The 18,283-nt window shown below is 35.4% G+C and overlaps 2 protein-coding genes across 9 annotated transcripts; both read left to right on the top strand.

Annotated features, from left to right (window-relative positions):
* Window positions 1-6,532: 6,532 nt before the first annotated feature.
* Window positions 6,533-7,293, top strand: LOC108477662 (uncharacterized mitochondrial protein AtMg00810-like). The gene is made up of 4 exons (XM_053022613.1): window positions 6,533-6,558; window positions 6,606-6,822; window positions 6,877-6,996; window positions 7,093-7,293. The coding sequence occupies exons 1-4, from the start codon at window positions 6,533-6,535 to the stop codon at window positions 7,291-7,293; spliced, it is 564 nt and encodes a 187-aa protein (XP_052878573.1).
* Window positions 7,294-11,039: 3,746 nt separating this feature from the next.
* LOC108479671 (protein LNK1-like) lies at window positions 11,040-17,023 on the top strand. Of its 8 annotated transcripts, none has more exons than XM_017782395.2 (9): window positions 11,040-11,504; window positions 11,736-11,814; window positions 12,146-12,261; window positions 13,273-13,850; window positions 14,067-14,394; window positions 14,814-15,521; window positions 15,615-15,763; window positions 16,399-16,531; window positions 16,617-17,023. In XM_017782395.2, exons 3-9 carry the CDS (start codon window positions 12,238-12,240, stop codon window positions 16,638-16,640), a joined length of 1,944 nt encoding a protein of 647 aa, XP_017637884.1. In that variant the 5' UTR covers window positions 11,040-11,504; window positions 11,736-11,814; window positions 12,146-12,237; the 3' UTR covers window positions 16,641-17,023. The 8 variants fall into 8 exon arrangements, with proteins under 8 accessions (XP_017637884.1, XP_052878574.1, XP_052878576.1 ...); XM_053022614.1 differs by having other exon boundaries at window positions 11,040-11,546; XM_053022616.1 differs by having other exon boundaries at window positions 11,040-11,624.
* The last annotated feature ends 1,260 nt before the right edge of the window (window positions 17,024-18,283 follow it).

The following is an 18,283-nucleotide window of genomic DNA, read 5'->3' as shown; positions in this document are numbered from 1 at the left end:
TTTAGAGTTGCAACATTGAGCTCCTAAGGTCGTGACATTGAGGGCAATCACCAAGATTGAGAAGTCCTACCTATCCAAGGGCCAAAGTCGCGACACCAAGGGATTATGGGCGATATCAAAGTTGCCAAATAACTCTAGGAGTAGGTTGTTGGTGATGTCACAACACTAGGTTCTTGGTGTAGCGACATTGAAGCTTGATGAGGAAAATTGCTGAAGAACATTTCGCAGTTGAACAAGCCTCAAATTAAATTTCAAATAAGGGCATTCTTGTCTTTTTTAGGTTAAGTTAGAAAATATTATAAATAGCACTTTATAGGGTTTTTTAGGGAGAGAAGAAAATTATGTTAGATTTTTAGCCATTAAACAATATCTCTTTTCTTCTTATATTTAGAATAAGGTTTTATTTTTATTTTATTTTAGAGTATATTTTTATTTTCATTATTTTTTTTCTTCTCTTCTATTGAAGATTTTTGCAAATAAAGATGGATTAAAAGCGTGTGCTTCATCGGATTCATATTATTGATTGAGCATTTTCTAAATTGTTACCCTTTTATTTTCTTGTGCCTACCAAGTGGTTGATGGAATGCTTATTTTGTTTTTAAGTTTAATCATGTGCTTAAATTGTTTGTTGGTTGATTGATTAAGTTTATTGTTAAATTAGGTTGATAGTTATGTTGATTGATTGGTTGTTCTTTTATATCGAAATTCTTAATATGTTAGAAGTGACACCTCTAGCAGAATATTTAGATAAACGAGACCATAAGGAGAGTTTATCATTAGATAGTTCGATATAATTGTACCGGGCTTAGTTGGTAATTTCGAATTAGGATGAGATTGAAAAGAGATTCCTAGTTAAAAGTAGCTAGTGATTTAATCGGGATAAGTTATTAGCTTAATTAGAAATTGACTAATGAATTTACCATAATCTTATCATTTGCATTGTTTAAAGTAATAGGAAAGAAAATTAGATAAGTTTATTTAATTTCTAAATATCCCTTTTATTTGGATGCATTAATAATTCCTGCATCGACTAGATTTGCAATTACTTAATTTTTGATTAATTTGAAAAACACATTTACCCATTGAAAATCCATTGGGTTTGATCATTGGAATTCTTCTGTATTTCATTGTAATAAAAAACTATATTACAATGTGACATTGTACACTTGTAGTTACAAACTGCTTTTAAATTGTTTTATAAATTTGTTTGTTTTCTGCATATGCGGTCAAGTTGTTAGACCCGTTGATAGAGAGATTTTGTGTTTGGTAGTTGAATTATTTGGTGATATTTCACATGCTTTGTAGTAAGATAATTAGTAAACTCTAAAATTATATATACGAAGCTTTAGTTTTATGCATTGTTTTATTTTCCTTTGTTAAACTTTTAGTTTGTTTAGGTGTTTAATTTGGTTGAGTTTCTTGTGTTTTTATCATTCAGTGTATGAATTGGAGCAGAAATGAGTTGATTCCATTTGATCTCGAGCTGGAAAGAACGTTACATAACGCTCGAAGGGGGTGATTTCCTAGGAAGGACCTATCACAAGTTAATCACTTAGACAAAACCCGTTTTTCGAGGAACCATTGTTACAAGTTCAACAAGTAGAGGAACCCAATCCTTCATTTAGACTTAGACAAATGGTACAGCATGCACAAAGAGACTATGCTATACCTAACTTAGATGCTATGCAAGGCAATATCAATAGGCAAATGATCAACACCAATAATTTCGAGATTAAGCCGACGATGATCCACTAGAGTAATCTACAGTTCTAAGGTTCAATGAATGAAGATCCTAACCAACATTTTAAGTGCTTCTTAACTCTATATGATACCTTTAGATATAATGGGGGTACTTGATAAAGCTACTCATCTTCGGCTCGTCCCTTTTTCATTATGTGATGACGCTTTTATGTGGTTAGATTTGTAATGGGTAGATTCCATCACAAAGTGGGAGGAATTCGTCAACTGATTTCTTACGAATTATTTCCCACTGAGCAAGACGATGAAGCTGAAGATGGACATCACCAATTTTTGGTAGCTAGAGGGGGAATCACTTTATGAGGCATGTGAGTGCTTTAAATTGAGGTTATGTAAGTGTCTTTACCACGACCTACAGGATTGGTTGTAGTTAAAAATCTTTTATAATGGTTTGGATAGAAACTAGTTTAGATGGGACATCTACGGGGGCACTCATGTCTAAGACATATGTTGAGGATTGCCAACTCATCGAAGATAGAGAAATGAATTCTTATAAATGGTTGACTAATCAATTCATGTATAGAGCTAAACTACCTACTGTGAATGCAACCACCGGTGAAGGTAAGTATCAAAAAATCTTAAAATGCTTAACCAACTCTGATTTAGCTTGAATAGACCTCAGATTCTTGACCAACACCATTTTATGGGAGTCCATGTAGGTGGCGAGAATGAAAATAATATTTAAGGGAATAACCAAGAGGAGAATTATATTGAAGTGAACTATATAGGTAACCTGTATTTGAATACTTATAACCCAGGGTAGTGTGATCATCCTAATCTTAAATGAGGAGGAAACCAATAGGGAACTTCCAATCAAGGGACATGAAATCTTAACCACAGTAGGTGAGCTCATCCATACCAACCTCCACAACCTTTTAAACCCCGAGACAAAAAGAGAAAACCCACCTTTCTGATGAACATTCAGGTGAGCAAGCTGGAAGAAGTGATCCATTCGATGTATGCAATTATGCATCAAATGCAAAGTCAAATGGAGTAAATGCTTGAAATGTTACAAAAAGAAGTCAACATGTGCATCCCTAGTAATTTTGAGAATGACCTTAAAAAGGTGGGTAAGGAGCAAGTGAAAGCTATTACTCTTCGTTTAGGAGCAATAGTGAGAGACCCGATTAGGCAAGCCAATTTGGTTGTAGATGATGAGATGGACGATACCCCAATACCTAATTTGAAATAGTGTCAATAAGGATGAAGAGGATGAGAATGAAATTAGAGTAGTTGGCCCTAATTCTAAACAAGTTGATCAATCTAGTATGAGAAAAAAAATTCATTTCCAACTAGGTTAGAAGAGACAAAGATAATGTTGAAGTTAGTTTCCATGCAACACATGCAGCAAAAAAGGTGGATATGCAGCTCATGCAGATAAGGAGTTGATCACAAAGCTTAAGTTATCCAGTGGAAATATGAGTTAACCAGATGAAGAACCATGCTACTGTTTCAGTTTTCATAGTTTAGTTTGTTTAGTCCATATTTTGTGTTCTAGTTCATTTTGAACTTAGTTTAGTTTATGTTTGATGTAATTTGATGGTGATAGAGCTGATCACTAGCTTTGTTTATGTTTGCAAGCAAAATCACCTAGTCCCTATGTAACTAGTGGAGTTAGGTAATGTTTAGGTGATGAATTTATTGTTTTTGACCAACCAATGTCTGGTATATGTAATGGCTTTAAGCCTATGTTTCTTTTGAATGAAATCATTAGATTTTCCTTCCATATGCTCCACTTTTCTTTACTTTCTAAATTCTGTTTCTATTCCTGCTTAAAGCTCAAAGCTTGAATTTCAAGCATTTTTCTTTCTTCATTCTTCATCCGGATACATTACATTGCTGTTAAAGTCCAGATTGAAGTTCATACTTTATCCGGATAAAGTGTGTCTAACACCAACAATTGGTATCAAGAGCTCATTTCTTAGTAGACCTGTTCTTGCATACTTTCAAAACGATGGCTTCATAAGGCTTCTCACCAACTGCACCTCTAGTCTTCAGTGGAGAAGGATACCACATTTGGGTGGTTAAGATGAGGACCTATCTCCAAGCATTTGATCTATGGGAGGTGGTCAATTCAGATATTGAACCAGCACCATTGAGAGCAAATCCAACAGTTGCACAGATCAAATAACATGCTGATGAAAGGACTAAGAGGCACAAAACTATGTCATGTATTCAGAACTGTGTATCAGATGTAATCTTTACAAGGATTATGGCCTGTGAGACACTAAAGCAAGCCTGGGACAAATTGAAGGAGAAGTTCCAAGGTACTGAAAGAACAAGGCAACAATAGCTTCTAAACTTGAGAAGGGACTGTGAGAACTTGAAGATGAAGAAAGAAGAAACTGTCAAGAAGTATTCTGATAGAATCATGGCTATAGTTAACAGTATAAGGCTCCTTGGTGAGCAATTTGATGAGGCAAGGATTGTGGAGAAAGTGCTCTCTACCTTACCAGAAAGGTATGAAGCAAAAATTTCCTCCTTAGAGGATTCAAGAGACCTAGCAAGCATCTCCTTAACTGAGTTCATTAATGCCCTCTATGCTCAGGAGCAAAGGAGAGCTAGCAGGATGGAGGAGCACCAAGAGGGTGCTTTCCAAGCTAAGACTAAGTCTGCTTCAAGTTCCCCGGCCTACAAAGGCATGAAGACCTCAAAAAATAGGCCTAAGCTTGATGCTGCAAGAGGAAGAGATCAACTCTGCAGATTTTGTAAAAGGCCTGGTCATCCAGAGGCCAAATGCTGGTTCAGACTAGATGCTGTATGTCAACATTGCAAAAAGAAGAGGCATGTTGAAAGGGTCTGCAAACAAAAAGGCAGACCTGGCCAGAATCAAGGACAATACAAAAATGCTGAAACTCAAGTGGCTGAAGACAATAGTGACCATGAAGAGAAGGTCTTTGCTGTTTCATGCTCAGCTGGCCAGAAGAAAGGTTCAAAAAGTTGGTTGTTAGACAGTGGCTGCACTAATCACATGTCATCTGATGCAACCATCTTTAAGACTTTGGATAGAAGCTTCAAGACCAAAGTGAAAGTTGGTAATAGACAGTTCATAAAAGTTGAAGGAAAAGGGGATGTGCTGATATGCACTCCTACAGGCAATAAAGTCATTCCAAATGTGCTGCTAGTGCTTGAGATTGACAGAAACCTTCTCAGCATTGCTCAATTGCTTAAGAAAGGTTATTCTGTTGTGTTCAAAAGTGAAGAATGCCAGATAAGTGATCCAAGTGGATCTAAGTTCATGTCAGTCACTATGACTGATAAATGCTTTGAAGTCAGCTGGCCAAGTGACTTACACTCAGCCTGCATTGCTTCTACAGAAGATTCCAAGCTTTAGCACCAAAGGCTTGGGCATGCCAACTTCAAATCAATGACTCAGATGATCAATGAAGACTTGGTTGAAAACTTCACCAACTCTGTTGAGGAAGAAGAGGTATGTGAGGTCTGTCAATTAGAAAAACAAGCAAGATTGCCATTTCCTACAAATCAAGCATGGAGAGCCTCTGAGAAGCTATAGCTTGTACACACAGATGTGTGTGGCCCCATGAAGACTGAATCATTGAATGGAAGTAGATACTTCATTTTATTTATTGATGATTACTCTAGGTATTGTTGGGCATACTTTCACCGGAATAAGTATGAAGTACTCTCAATATTCTAGAAATTTAAAGCTGCAGCAGAAACTGAAACAGGCTGTAAACTCAAGACCCTTGGGTCTGATAATGGAACAGAGTATACTTCATCCGGATTTAATACCTTTTGTGATAAAGCAGGCATTAAACACCAGCTCATCAACACTTATACACCTCAACAAAATGGTGTAAGTGAAAGGAAGAACATGAGCTTGATGGATATGGCCAGATGTTTACTGTTTGAGAAGAATTTGCCCAAGACCATGTGGGCTGAAGCAGTTAATACTGCTGTCTACATTCAGAATAGGCTTCCAACCAAAGCACTTGCTCACAAGACACCTTTTGAGGCCTGGTTCGGGTTCAAGCCATCATTGGCTCATATGAAAGTCTTTAGTTGCCTATGTTACAGCCAAATACCAGTTGTAAAGAGGGATAAGTTGTTCAAAAGAGGTCTTCCTGGTATTTTAGCCGGATATAGTATGGTCAAGAAGGGCTACAAGATCTTAGACCCTTTAACAAACAAAATTCAAGTAAGCAGAGATGTGATCTTTGATGAAAAAGGATGCTGGAATTGGGAAAAGAATGAGCCAGAGGCTATTTCTGAAGAGCTGATAGCTGATCATGCTGAACCTAATCAAGTTAGTCCTGAAATGGACATTGATGGCATGCCAGTCAGAGGCACTAGACCTTTGGCTGAAATTTATGAAAGAGCACAAGTTGCCATATTGGAGCCATGTAGTTTTGAAGAAGCTGAAGCTGATGAAGGATGGAAACAGGTTATGGTTGAAGAAATCAAGATGATTCAGAAGAATCAAACATGGGAGCTAGTTGAAAGATCTACCAACAGAAAGACCATTAGTGTTAAATGGGTCTATCGAGCCAAACAAAATACTGATGATAATTTAAACAAGCTGAAAGCCAGACTTTTTGCCAAAGGCTTCAGTCAAAGATATGGCCTGGACTACTTGGAGACTTTTGCACCAGTAACCAGACTTGACACCATCAGATTGCTAGTTGTTTTAGCAGCACAAAAGCAATGGGCCATTCATCAGTTAGATGTCAAGTCTGCATTTCTAAATGGCTTCCTTGAAGAAGAGATCTACATTGATCGGCCTTAAGGCTTCGTTGTGTCTGGCAAAGAACAAATGGTGTACAGGCTTAAGAAGGCATTGTATGGCCTAAACAGGCTCCTAGAGCCTAGTATGCTCGAATTGACAGTTACTTGGTCAGTTTGGGATTTAACAAAAGTGTTAGTGAGCCAACACTATATGTCAAGAAGAATCAAGCTGAAATACAGCTTATTGTATCCCTCTATGTCGATGACCTTTTGGTGACTGGAGGAGATCAAGACATGTTGGCTGAATTCAAAGCCAAAATGAAGGACATGTTTGAAATGTCTAACTTGGGGCTAATGACATACTTTTTGGGAATGGAGGTGCGCCAAGCAGAAGGAAAAATCTTCTTGTGACAGAGAACATTTGCCTTGAAGGTTTTGTCCAAGTTCTCAATGGAGAATTGTAAGCCAACAAGCACTCCTATTGCTGTTGGAATGAAGCTGTCAAGCCAAGGAGATCATGAACCAGTCAATGAGTCTATCTACATGAGCCTAGTTAGTTGCTTGTTATATTTGATAGCAACTACGCCAGATATCTTGTTTGCTGTGAATATGTTATCAAGGTTTATGCATTGTTTGTAATGTCCAAAGACTTTCAAGCAAAGAAAGAAAGTGCTAAGGTACATCAAAGGCACTCTTGACTATGGTGTGTTATTCAACAAAGCTGAAAGTTTGAAGTTGAGAGGCTATACTGATAGTGACTGGGCTAGTTCAAGTGATGATATGAAAAGCACCTCTGGATATGCTTTTACCCTTGGCTCAACCATGTTTTGTTGGAGCTCAAGGAAATAATCGATGGTGGCTCAATCAACAGCAGAAGCTGAATATGTTACAGCTGCCAATGCTGTAAATCAAGCCATTTGGTTGAGAAAAATTCTAGCTGATCTTAATCTACACCAAAGGGAGGCAACAGAGATCTTTTGTGATAACAAGTGTGCTGTTGTAATTGCAAAGAATCCTGTCTTCCATGGTAGAACGAAGCACTTCAGCATCAATTTACATGTGATAAGGGAGATGGAACAAGCTCGGGAGGTGGAGCTGATTCATTGCAATTCAGAGGAACAGGTTACTGATATCTTCACAAAGGCCCTTGGTGTGTCAAAGTTTATAAAACTGAGAAAGCAACTAGGTGTTACAAGCATGGAAACTAAGGAAGAGTGTTGAAGTTAGTTCTCATGCAACACATGCAGCAACAAAGGTGGATATACAGCTCATGCAGATAAGGAGCTGATCACAAAGCTTAAGTTATCCAGTGGAAATATGAGTTAACCAGATGAAGAACCATGAAGAACCATGCTACTGTTTCAGTTTTCATGGTTTAGTTTGTTTAGTCCATATTTTGAACTTGGTTTAGTTTATGTTTGATGTAATTTGATGGTGATAGAGTTGATCACCAGCTTTGTTTATGTTTGCAAGCAAAATCACCTAGTCCCTATGTAACTAGTGGAGTTAGGTAATGTTTAGGTGATGAATTTATTGTTTTTGACCAGCCAATGTCTGGTATATGTAATGGCTTTAAGCCTATGTTTCTTTTGAATGAAATCATTAGATTTTCCTTCTATATGCTCCACTTTTCTTTGCTTTCTAAATTCTGTTTCTATTCCTGCTTAAACTCAAAGCTTGAATTTCAAGCATTTTTCTTTCTTCATTCTTCATCCGGATACATTACATTGCTATTAAAGTCCAAATTAAAGTACATACTTCATCCGGATAAAGTGTGTCTAACACCAACAGATAAATGATGATTAAGAATTTGTAAGTTTTCTAAGTATGTTTAAATCGTTGAAACTCAATCTACCTTTACTTGAATTAATTGAAAAAATGCCAAAGTACACTAAATTCCTTAGAGAAATAATGTTTAGGTACAAGAGGATAGGTTAGGGCGAGAAATAGTTGTGAATGTCGAGTGTAGTGCGATTATTACTAGGAAAATCTTTCCTAAGCTTAAAGATACTAGAAGCTTTACTATACATATAAAGATAGAGGGAGTAAATTTTGGGAAAGTTCTTTGTGATTTAGGAGCTAGCATTAATCTAATTCCTTTTTATATTTATCATAGATTAGGCTTAAGGGAGTTAAGAGATACTTCGATTACTATGCAACTTGCTGATAGATCTTTAATGTATCTTAAAGGTGTGTTAGAGGATGTGTTAGTCAAAGTTAGATAGTTTTTTTTTTTGGTTAACTTCATTGTGCTAAATTTTGAAGAAGATTTAGAAATTTCTATCTTAGGAAGGCCATATTTGGCTATTTCTAAATCCACCATTGATGTAGGAAAAAAGAGAGCTCATTATGAAAATCGATGATGATGTAGAGGTATTCAAATGTGTTAATTCCTATTCAGAAATGAGAAATTCTTATTATCCTATTAATGCTTGTCATTCACTTAATTCCTCAAATTTTCATCATACTAATAAACTTGATCAATGGTATTTGCAGTAGTTTGAAATTTTAGGTGTACATTTGCAACCATGAGGGAAGAAGCTCAGGAAAGATTTGAAGATTTGGCGGTGCTTAAGGAAGAAGGGACAAATAACTAACTTGTGGAAAAAGTAGAGAAGTTAAGCATATATCACTTATTTGATGGATTCTTATGGGGGCACAGATGATTGGCCAAGAAACATTTTTTAATTATTTGGCAGATGTGTATATTATTTGAATTTATGGATTTGAATTTGAATTTTTGGATTTTTAATTTTTTCATTTAGGACTAGATTTTATTAATATTTCATAGAGGTTTTATGTAAGGGGTTGATGAATTAACATTTGAAGTAAATTGTATCAAAACCATGGTTGGTGTCACAACACATGGGTGTTAGTGTCGCGACATTGGCAACAGTTTCGAGTAAAGATTTGTGGATTAAAATAGAATGAATATCGTGACATTAGCATTCCATTGTCGCGACATGAGCGTCAGTTTGAAGTTTGAGACTTCAGGCTAAAATTAGGGTCAATGTTGCGACACCGTGCTATTATAGCTACGACACTATGAGCAGACTGTTTGAGAATGTCGTGACATCAAGACCCTGATGTTGTGACACTTGTAAGATATTGTGAAATACCCATTTTCAAGTTGCGAGCTAGTTCACTTTTAGCATTAAAACCTCTGTTTTAATCATCATTTACTCCATTTATCTCAGTTTTCAAGGTACTTGCTTTATTTGAAACCAGAATAAGTGGAGCAACAGTGGATGCTATGATTCGTAGGACAAGTTTTAGAAACTCGTTTCAGGTTGAAGCTTAGGTGGAATATGGATCATATGCAACGATAGCGTTAGCGTGGAAGTTTTATCTATTTCAAGACAAATTATTCAATCTGTGTTGTAGTAGATGGTCTAAAAGTCACAAGAAAGCAATATTGCATGAAAAACAATTGTGTTTTTAATAAACAATGAAGAGGCTTTTTATATAGGCTAACTAATTACATCCAAATAAAACTCTCAAGTCTAATAAAACTCTAATTAATCTAAATAAGAAATAGTTTTAAACTAAACTTTCTTGTTGACTAATAAACATAAAACTTCTAAATAACTTAAAATGCTTAAAAAATCGTAAAATTCAAAATAAATATATAATAAAATAATAAAACCTAATAAATATAATATTGGACTTATATATAATAACTAAACTTAAAAATCTAACCCAATATGATTTAAACTCAAATTAAAGTCCAAAACTCATAATTTCCTGTAATAATCCAATCCAAAAATTTTACTCGCGCAGCCTTCACTAAAATAGTAATAATTTAAACTCTCTAACTCAAAATCGAGTGATTTAAAGTGTATTGTGAAGCTAAAAAATAGATGTTCGATCAATATGAAGACATATTGACCTAGAAATGCCTGAATCCCATCCAAAAACTTGTCACAAGTAATTGATTTTCCAAACTTAAAAATTGACACATTTAGTGAATGAAATTTAATAAATTTCACTCCATCTATGTATGTATCACCCATCCCATCTTGCAATTCAATATCATTACCGAATTTTCACGCACCAAAAGATTCAATTTTATTATTCTCAACCATAAATTTATTTTTAAATGTTGGCTTTCCCCTTGCAACATCCACCATTAACGAGTCATCATTTCCTTGTGATACTCTATTTCTGTCCTTAAAACTTTTTGGTTGCCCTTTCTAGAACAAAGGGCACAGGGGATCTTGGATGCTCAAGCACCAAAGACAGAGTCGGCTCTAACATAACGGAACAAATAGTTATAATAAATATCAAAATATGATTAATAGTGTAATTATAAAATTTTAAAAATAAATTAAATTTTAATTATATGATAATTTAGTTTAACTCAAATAATTTAATTTAATTTAATTTAATTTAATTCAAATTTCATTTCACTCTTTTAAATCATAAAACCAATGGCCAACTCAAATTTGTTGTTACCCTATTAACCCTAACAGCAGGTAATAGTAATGTATGCAAAGTCAGCAGTTTCTCCGCAACATCTCGCGAAAGAATCAACAGAGCGATGGTCGCCCCCGTAACAACTCAATTGATATTTTAGTACTAAAAAACTGAAGAGTCGGCAGACAAAGGTAATTAAAAAATGTTAAACTTCTAAAAACCACCCAAATCACGCTAAACCACGTGAACGGTGAACTCCATCTTTCAAGTATTCCTCGCCAAGTGTCCTGGACGCGTGTCCACATTTCCCAATCTTGTACGTACGTGGACCAATCACGTCAAAGAAACTGATCGGATCTCATCGCCTTACTCTCGTCCACTAATTATGGTATCTACCCGTTTTAGCACAGCCGTTGTTTTGATCTCCTCGCCACGTTTCATCTTTACCATCTCCTTCCTTTACGTTTTAGCCTTTTAAAAATAGTTAATTAAATTATTATTTTATTTCCATTCACAGAAAAAACAAACAAATTATAAATTTAAAAAAATCGAGTGCTTACTTTGTTCAATTGTTCTCCAGAACCTACTGGAAATCACATCTTTTGAATTTAGGGTAAAAAAGAGAGAGCTGGCTTTGTTAACTGGTGAATAGCTTTTACTGTGGATTTCGTAGCCTTCATTTTACGGTGAAGTTTTACGTTTATTGCGGGAAAAAGAAATTTGTTTTTTTCTTTTGTTTTTTCATTGGAGTAGTTGATCTTCAGGTGATAATTGTCTGCTTCAGACGAGTCTTCTGTTAAGAGATCGTTGATGTTTTATATTTCGTTGAAATTTGATTTTATTGTTGATTCCTTTAGATTTGGCTTTTCTTGTAGATGTGTATTTTTGTTTGGTTGCTGAGAAAGTGCAGGAAATGAAACGGAATTTTATATATTTTTTAAACTAAAAGCTAAGGTAAATCTGATTCTTATAGCGTTTACATTATTATCTTTTTTTCTGTTAATAAAATTAGAATTTTTATTTTCTGAATTCGTCTGTGGTTTAAGGAAAAGTTCGTTATGGAAATAGATTTACACGAAACATAATGAATTTGAAAAATACTAGATTACTGTGTATATTCAATGCTATAAGGGATGCAGATTGAAGAAAATTACTCTTTTTTCTTCTTATTTGTATCCGTAGCTTTTAGATTTTAAACTTGATCATGATTGAAAATTTTGAGTTGGTTTAATTTCTGCTGAAGGGTTTTCCTAATTTGTTATAATTATTCTGTTTTCTTCGTCAGAAAGCTAAACCGGACATAATTCTCTGCTATAAACATGACAGCGGATCAAAAGGTTGAATTTGTGTTTAGTGGTGGCTAAGGATCTTTGAGGAATGACTGACTTGTGCATGTTTGAGGTAAGTTTCATGAAATTATTTTTTAAGTTTATTCAGTTTACTTTCATGTTTAATTGTACACCATGCCAATAAAGCTTGTGCGGGATGCCATAATTTGAGCTTCTTGATTCAACTTGAGATTTGGTTGTACTTTCAGTTGCCCACTAGATTTCACATGCCAATAGAACTTGCAAGTTTCAAGTTGTTTAATGTGGATTAGTGCCTCTTTTGTTATGATAGTAGTAGTGGTATTTATTGAAAAATCGAGGATGTGACGGATTTGAAGCTTTTAGGCTCCTTTGTTTCAGGGTATTCTGTTGGCAATTGACGTTGTTGATAATTTGGGATTTCAGGGTTCAGTGTGATCCCTTATTTGTTGGAGCAGGCTAGGTTTAAGTTCTAGTTTGATATTTATATTCTTTATATTCTGTCAGTGATGGAGCTATTTTATATGTTTATGTTATAACCATCAATGGACTTCAACCCGACATGGTTTTATTGTTTTATTTCATGGTGCTTGTCAAGGATTGAAGCTAAGCTTATTAGTTAGAGATTAATAGCATTGTACTGAAAAATGGAACCTTTATACTAATTTCTTCTTTAGAGTGTTGTTTTAGCAAATGTTTTATTCACTTTAAGGACTAGATATGCCAATATTAGATTGTTTTATAATACCAATTTTTGTTGCAATAAAGCTATTATCTAATTTAATGGTTAAAACCTGGGGGTTGAAGTGTGCAAGAATGGGTTCAAGCATAATGTGGCTACTTACCAAAAATTACTTAGGAATAGGATTTAATCTGATTGGCTCATAACTGGATGGCTATTCTTTGAAACATTGTTTTTTCAGATTTGCTCTGAGGCTTTTTAGTTACCTTAATGTTTTTGGTTGCATTGCCATTATAAGAAATGTTTGTTCCATCTAAGGGATGTATATCTATTGTTCAAAATTATTAAATTTCATGTTCTTTATTTTAGTTTCCTTTGATGAAGAATTACTGATTGACTAAACCTGACTAATTCATGTTACAGCTTGTAGATAATGTTTGGGATGAATTTGGTGCTAGTAATGATCATATAGTGCCTCATACTGTTGATGCATATGGATCTCAGTTCGAAGTTCAAGGTGATAGTAGAAAAAAACCACGACATGAAGTGATTGAAGTTAGTAGGACTTCTGAGGATATGACTAAATATAGTATTGTGGGGGAGAAGGAAAAAGGCATACATACTTTGACCAAAAACAGAATGTTAGAGAAGGGTCTGTGGTCTCACAGTCCTGATGGTATGTTTCCCACTGCCGGTGATAATGAATCAATCAAAGAAGTAACAAGCTTGGCTTCTGATGATCCAAGGTTGTCCAACTATGGTCTAAAAACTGTCAATATAGATTCAGTGGGGAGTGAGTTTTATTCTGATGATTCTATCTTGGTTGATAAGTGTGCTACAGAGGACAATAATGTTTACCGTTTTCCACTAAATCACATATCCAAAGCTGATGATGATCTCAGCTTTTTTAATAATAGGAATGAAGACAAAGAAAACAGTGATCTTTTATATTATGGCTGGGGAGACATCGGCAATTTTGAGGATGTTGACAGGATGTTCAGGTAGTTTATAAAATCCCATTATTAATTATTTTTCATGTTATCCTCTAATATGCAACATCTGATATGTAGCTTGAGTAGTACCTCCCTTGTTTGAGTACCAAAATTCATACATCTATTGGTATCAACATATATGTACCTGCACCTTATATGTTTGCATGTGTATATTTAGGTTTACAGAGTATTATTAAGACTTATTCATTCCTATTTTTCTGGAAGGAGTTGTGATTCAACATTTGGATTAGGGAGTCTCAGTAATGAAGATGATTTGTGCTGGTTTTCATCTTCACAAGTGACTGAAAGTTGTCAGGATGCATTGAAGGCAGATACTAAACTTAATAATCTATTAGAGCATTGTGCAAGTTCAAGACCAGACAGTGCAGCTTCTGCAACAATTGGTTCCAGCAAGAAAAGTGTATGTCTAAGTGACGGAATAAGTTCCCTTAATGTGAAAGGTGATAACGCTGGTGTAGCTCACATGTCCTATTTAAATGTATTCAATGAAGAACCTGAAACTAAGGATGAGTTGACACCCAATGAACAGCAGGTTAGTAAGCTGTTCCTTGCTTCTAAATTTTACCTCTCTGTTGATTTTTATTTTAATTTCACATTGTGATATCTAGCTTTTAGATATGTAGATATCTAGCTTTTAGCACTTTTGGCAGCTAGAACTCGTCTTCCTCCAAAAACCTTCTAGGCACTTCCCTTTCTGAATATAAATTGCATTCTACAAAGATTAGTAGAAATATGACTATGGTGGGACTTTGAAGGAAAATGCAGCCTGCTATCATCCAAGAATTATATCTTCTTTATAGTGCATGTTCATGATTGATATAAAAGGTCCAATTTATAGTTAGATAATGATCAACATACTCCACTCTTGAGCTGGTTTCAGAGGAAAGATTCTTCTCTATAGATTTTCCTTGACATATTGTTGACGTGTTGATTTTTTTTTCCAAATTACAGATCAGTCCAAAAAAGCAGTCAAAGCAACTGAGTGCATCAGGAGAGAGAAAAGATCAACATCTGGAAAATGGTGGTTCCTTTAACCAATATGGTAATATCAAGCACTCTGCAGATGTGAAGCACACCTTTACTGATTCATCCTGTCAATTCTTTTCCCCATCAGACCTTCAGCAGCACAAACAAAACATTGGACCTGATTCTGTGAGTTGCGTACAGACAAACATTCCTTATATGCATCTCAACTATAGCAGTCCTTTGGATCAGCTTTTAGGTTGTCGAACTTTTTCCAGTATCAAATCTGAAAATAATGGTTACCCTTCTTCGACAAACGAGTCATCTTATGCTTCAGATCAGGTGCAGTCTATAGAAAGCTCTAGTGGGCCTTCATTTGGGGGTCCTGCCATTATAATGAATGAGAAGAGAGAAAAGCTACATTACCAGCAAAATAAACAAGCCCCACTGAAAAAGAATGTCAAACATGCAAAAGTGGGTAGTAAGATGGCTTTTTATGATCCAGTTACTGTTCAAAAGCAGGTCCGTCAATCTGAACAAGATGAAGGTCATAGTGAAGTTGAAGCAGTTAGTGTAGGGAAGCTGACACAATTAGATTCTTCAAATGATCAGCTAAGCTCTTGTATGAGCTCTGTGTTGGATGAAGTCTCACTAGAAACATCTAGTTTTTGGCAGCTTCAACAAGTCATGGAAAAGGTATCATAGATGGAAAGATTTTGTGATCACATGTTCTTTTTGGCAGTTAATAAACACTGTAATTGATCAAGTTAAACTACTTGGATTTTTCAGTTGGATATCCGGACAAAATTGTGCATACGGGATAGTTTGTATCGTTTGGCTAGGAGTGCTGAACAAAGGCATAATTGCACAAATACGAAAGGTGGCATCAAAGAGGAAAAAGATGAAGCTGGTTCATTTGTGGCCAATGAAACAAACAAGTATGTAGTTGTTGCTTGAAAGTGAATTTCTTAGTACCTTTTACATTGCACTGTCGCTAATAAGGTACATAATGATGATGTGGAAGTCAACACTTGAAACCTATGGTGGGTAGAAATATTTTTGAATTGTTTATATATTTGGCTTCCTGGAGATCAGGGCCAATCCAACTAGCTTGTCCCAAAATCGTTATATTAATAAAATAAAGGCACTCATAATTTTGAATTTTGAACCATAGTGTAAATGTCGGATAAATATGGGTATGCTGAATTTTTCTAAAGCCTTTTGATGTGCTTGTATGGTATTTAGAATGTTGCATTTCTGTACTCATGTCCAGATATGCGGATATGCGTTAGTATTAGATATCCCTTTGGAAAAGCCGTAAGGTGGGAATTTATTTGCAATTTGAGCATATATTGATTAAAGTCTTCTTCCACTTACAAGCCTCCTTTCTGCTACTAGTTTTGTGAATAAAGAAATTAATAGAGGACAGCGATGGTCGGTTTGGCTGTACCAAACTTTAAACTGCATGTTGCATCTTTTGAGTGTCATGTGTGTATATTTGTTCCTTAATTTTTATTTAATCCTGTCTTCCAATCAGTTATTCTTGTAATTCTAAATATTGGGTTCTTTCCAGGTGCACGCGATTTATGGATATGGAAACTGGCACAAACCCTATAGATAGATCCATAGCACACTTGTTATTTCACAGGCCTTCAGGTCCATCTCTAAACCATACTACCGATAATGCGTTTAAGCCTCAGGGCTTGGTAAGCATATATGCTTTATCACATGTTCTTAAAGTTGAAGAAATTTCATGTTTCATTTCATAACCTCAAAGCCTTTAATGAATAGCAGATTCATGGCTCCATCATGTGATATGCTGAAAACACAACGCATCGTGGACAACAACAAAAGCAGGTAACCACGAATTTGTTAACATCAGTGTTAACTCCTTTTAGAGTATATAGTTTTTTTTTTTTTTTAATTTATGGTGGTGTAAAATGGTCCTCGTAAGGCCTTCAACATAAAATGCAGTTTGGTTTAACATGGATGTAGTTTGTGGTGTTGTAAATGGTTGTAAATGGTAATGGTTTGTGACCCTTTTTATCTGTCACTAATACGTCAGTTTGCTTTTCTCAAACTATTCAGCGTGGATGATGACAATGATTCTTTTTCATGCTATCATTTAATCATCCAGAATGACTGGTTGTAGTTCCAACTTTTTTATTTTTACTATCCAGAAGATGCTTTTGGATCAATTTAAGCCTCTGTTTACAGCCATTGCCAAATGTCAGATATCAATTGTGTTCAGCTGGCACTGTTTTTGTTCAAAGCCTGAAACGCCTCCATAATGTTGTGCGCCACACAATTAATCTGATTCGCGGCTCCAATTGGATTGAAAAAAATTGCCATTTTTTGCATTTCCATATGGTCCCAAGTCCTGATGCTTCTGAGTTTGTCTTGTCTCATTATGGATTTCTAATGTAATCCAGTTTTTTAATCAACGCATTATCCCAACTTTCAACACGGAAATTCAGACCATGCAGTCTTTGCGAAATTACAATCTCTAAGGAGGTGATCCATTGTTTACAAATCTATATTTGACATCTGTCTTAGCTCCATGGATTTTCTTTTGAGCTTTTTGCCTAAACATTAACCATAAAAAGACATACCTTAAAAGGGTTCTTCATTCTCCATAGAAGCCTGAGGCATTGAATCCCACACCAGTTGTACCAAATGTGTTGGAAAGCATTTTTAACATAAAATCAACTTGAGGAATTAATTTCCACACAAATAGGTCAACACCCTGGAAAAGGAAGAAACTCTTTTTTGTCCATTGTTTACGCTGGTCCTCGCCCAACCCGTCGAATGAGCTGATAATTCAATGTTTGTTGTTTAGGATGTATAAAATTGGTAAGGCTTCTTAAGCCAAGTTGATTTTGCGGATCGCTTGCTGTAAGATAGATGATTGACACTATTGAAAACAGGTTTACCTTTCCATATTTGGATCTTTATGCCCTCTTTACATACATCTCACTATCGGATTAAACCCGTTCACAGTCGTGTCTAAAGCTTTTTTTTTTCATAGAGCATTTAGCCAAAGCTCTCTGTTGGGCTAAACCAAGGTTCGGTGAAGATTCGTTAGGTTTTCTTCTCTCGTAATGCTGTTAAACCCTCGCAAACTTAGGTTCTTTTGAGATCGATTTGCATAACGTGTCTTAAGTATATATATGTATTTTTTGTTGACCTAAATTATATTCCTATAAAAGACATTTAAGAATGTGATCAGCTCTATTAATTGTGTATTCGGCACCTTAAAAGCAAGATAGCAAGTAGATGAGAGCAAAGGAAGATATTAATTTGATAAGTGCATGTCTTCCACCTTGGGATGCACATAAGGACTTTCAAGTTTCTAATTTCAATTGCAATTTTCAAGGATTGGTAGAAAGAACAACCGTTTATTATAAATTTTCCCCCTTTCGTATACCTAAATATTTGTCTGGTTGGGTAGTTTTTAC

This window comes from Gossypium arboreum, chromosome 12 (genome assembly GCF_025698485.1).
Source record: "Gossypium arboreum isolate Shixiya-1 chromosome 12, ASM2569848v2, whole genome shotgun sequence".
Lineage (NCBI taxonomy): Eukaryota > Viridiplantae > Streptophyta > Magnoliopsida > Malvales > Malvaceae > Gossypium > Gossypium arboreum.
This window is presented reverse-complemented; position numbering and strand designations above follow the sequence as displayed.

Coding starts and splice junctions, on each gene's coding strand:
- LOC108477662 (XM_053022613.1), top strand. CDS start 6,533: ATGGTGTACAGGCTTAAGAAGGCATT. Junction 6,559..6,605: donor TACAGGCTTAAGAAGGCATT/GTATGGCCTAAA, acceptor TCGAATTGACAG/TTACTTGGTCAGTTTGGGAT. Junction 6,997..7,092: donor AGTCTATCTACATGAGCCTA/GTTAGTTGCTTG, acceptor TAATGTCCAAAG/ACTTTCAAGCAAAGAAAGAA.
- LOC108479671 (XM_017782394.2), top strand. CDS start 12,238: ATGACTGACTTGTGCATGTTTGAG. Junction 14,395..14,813: donor TGACACCCAATGAACAGCAG/GTTAGTAAGCTG, acceptor TCCAAATTACAG/ATCAGTCCAAAAAAGCAGTC. Junction 15,764..16,398: donor GTGGCCAATGAAACAAACAA/GTATGTAGTTGT, acceptor GGTTCTTTCCAG/GTGCACGCGATTTATGGATA.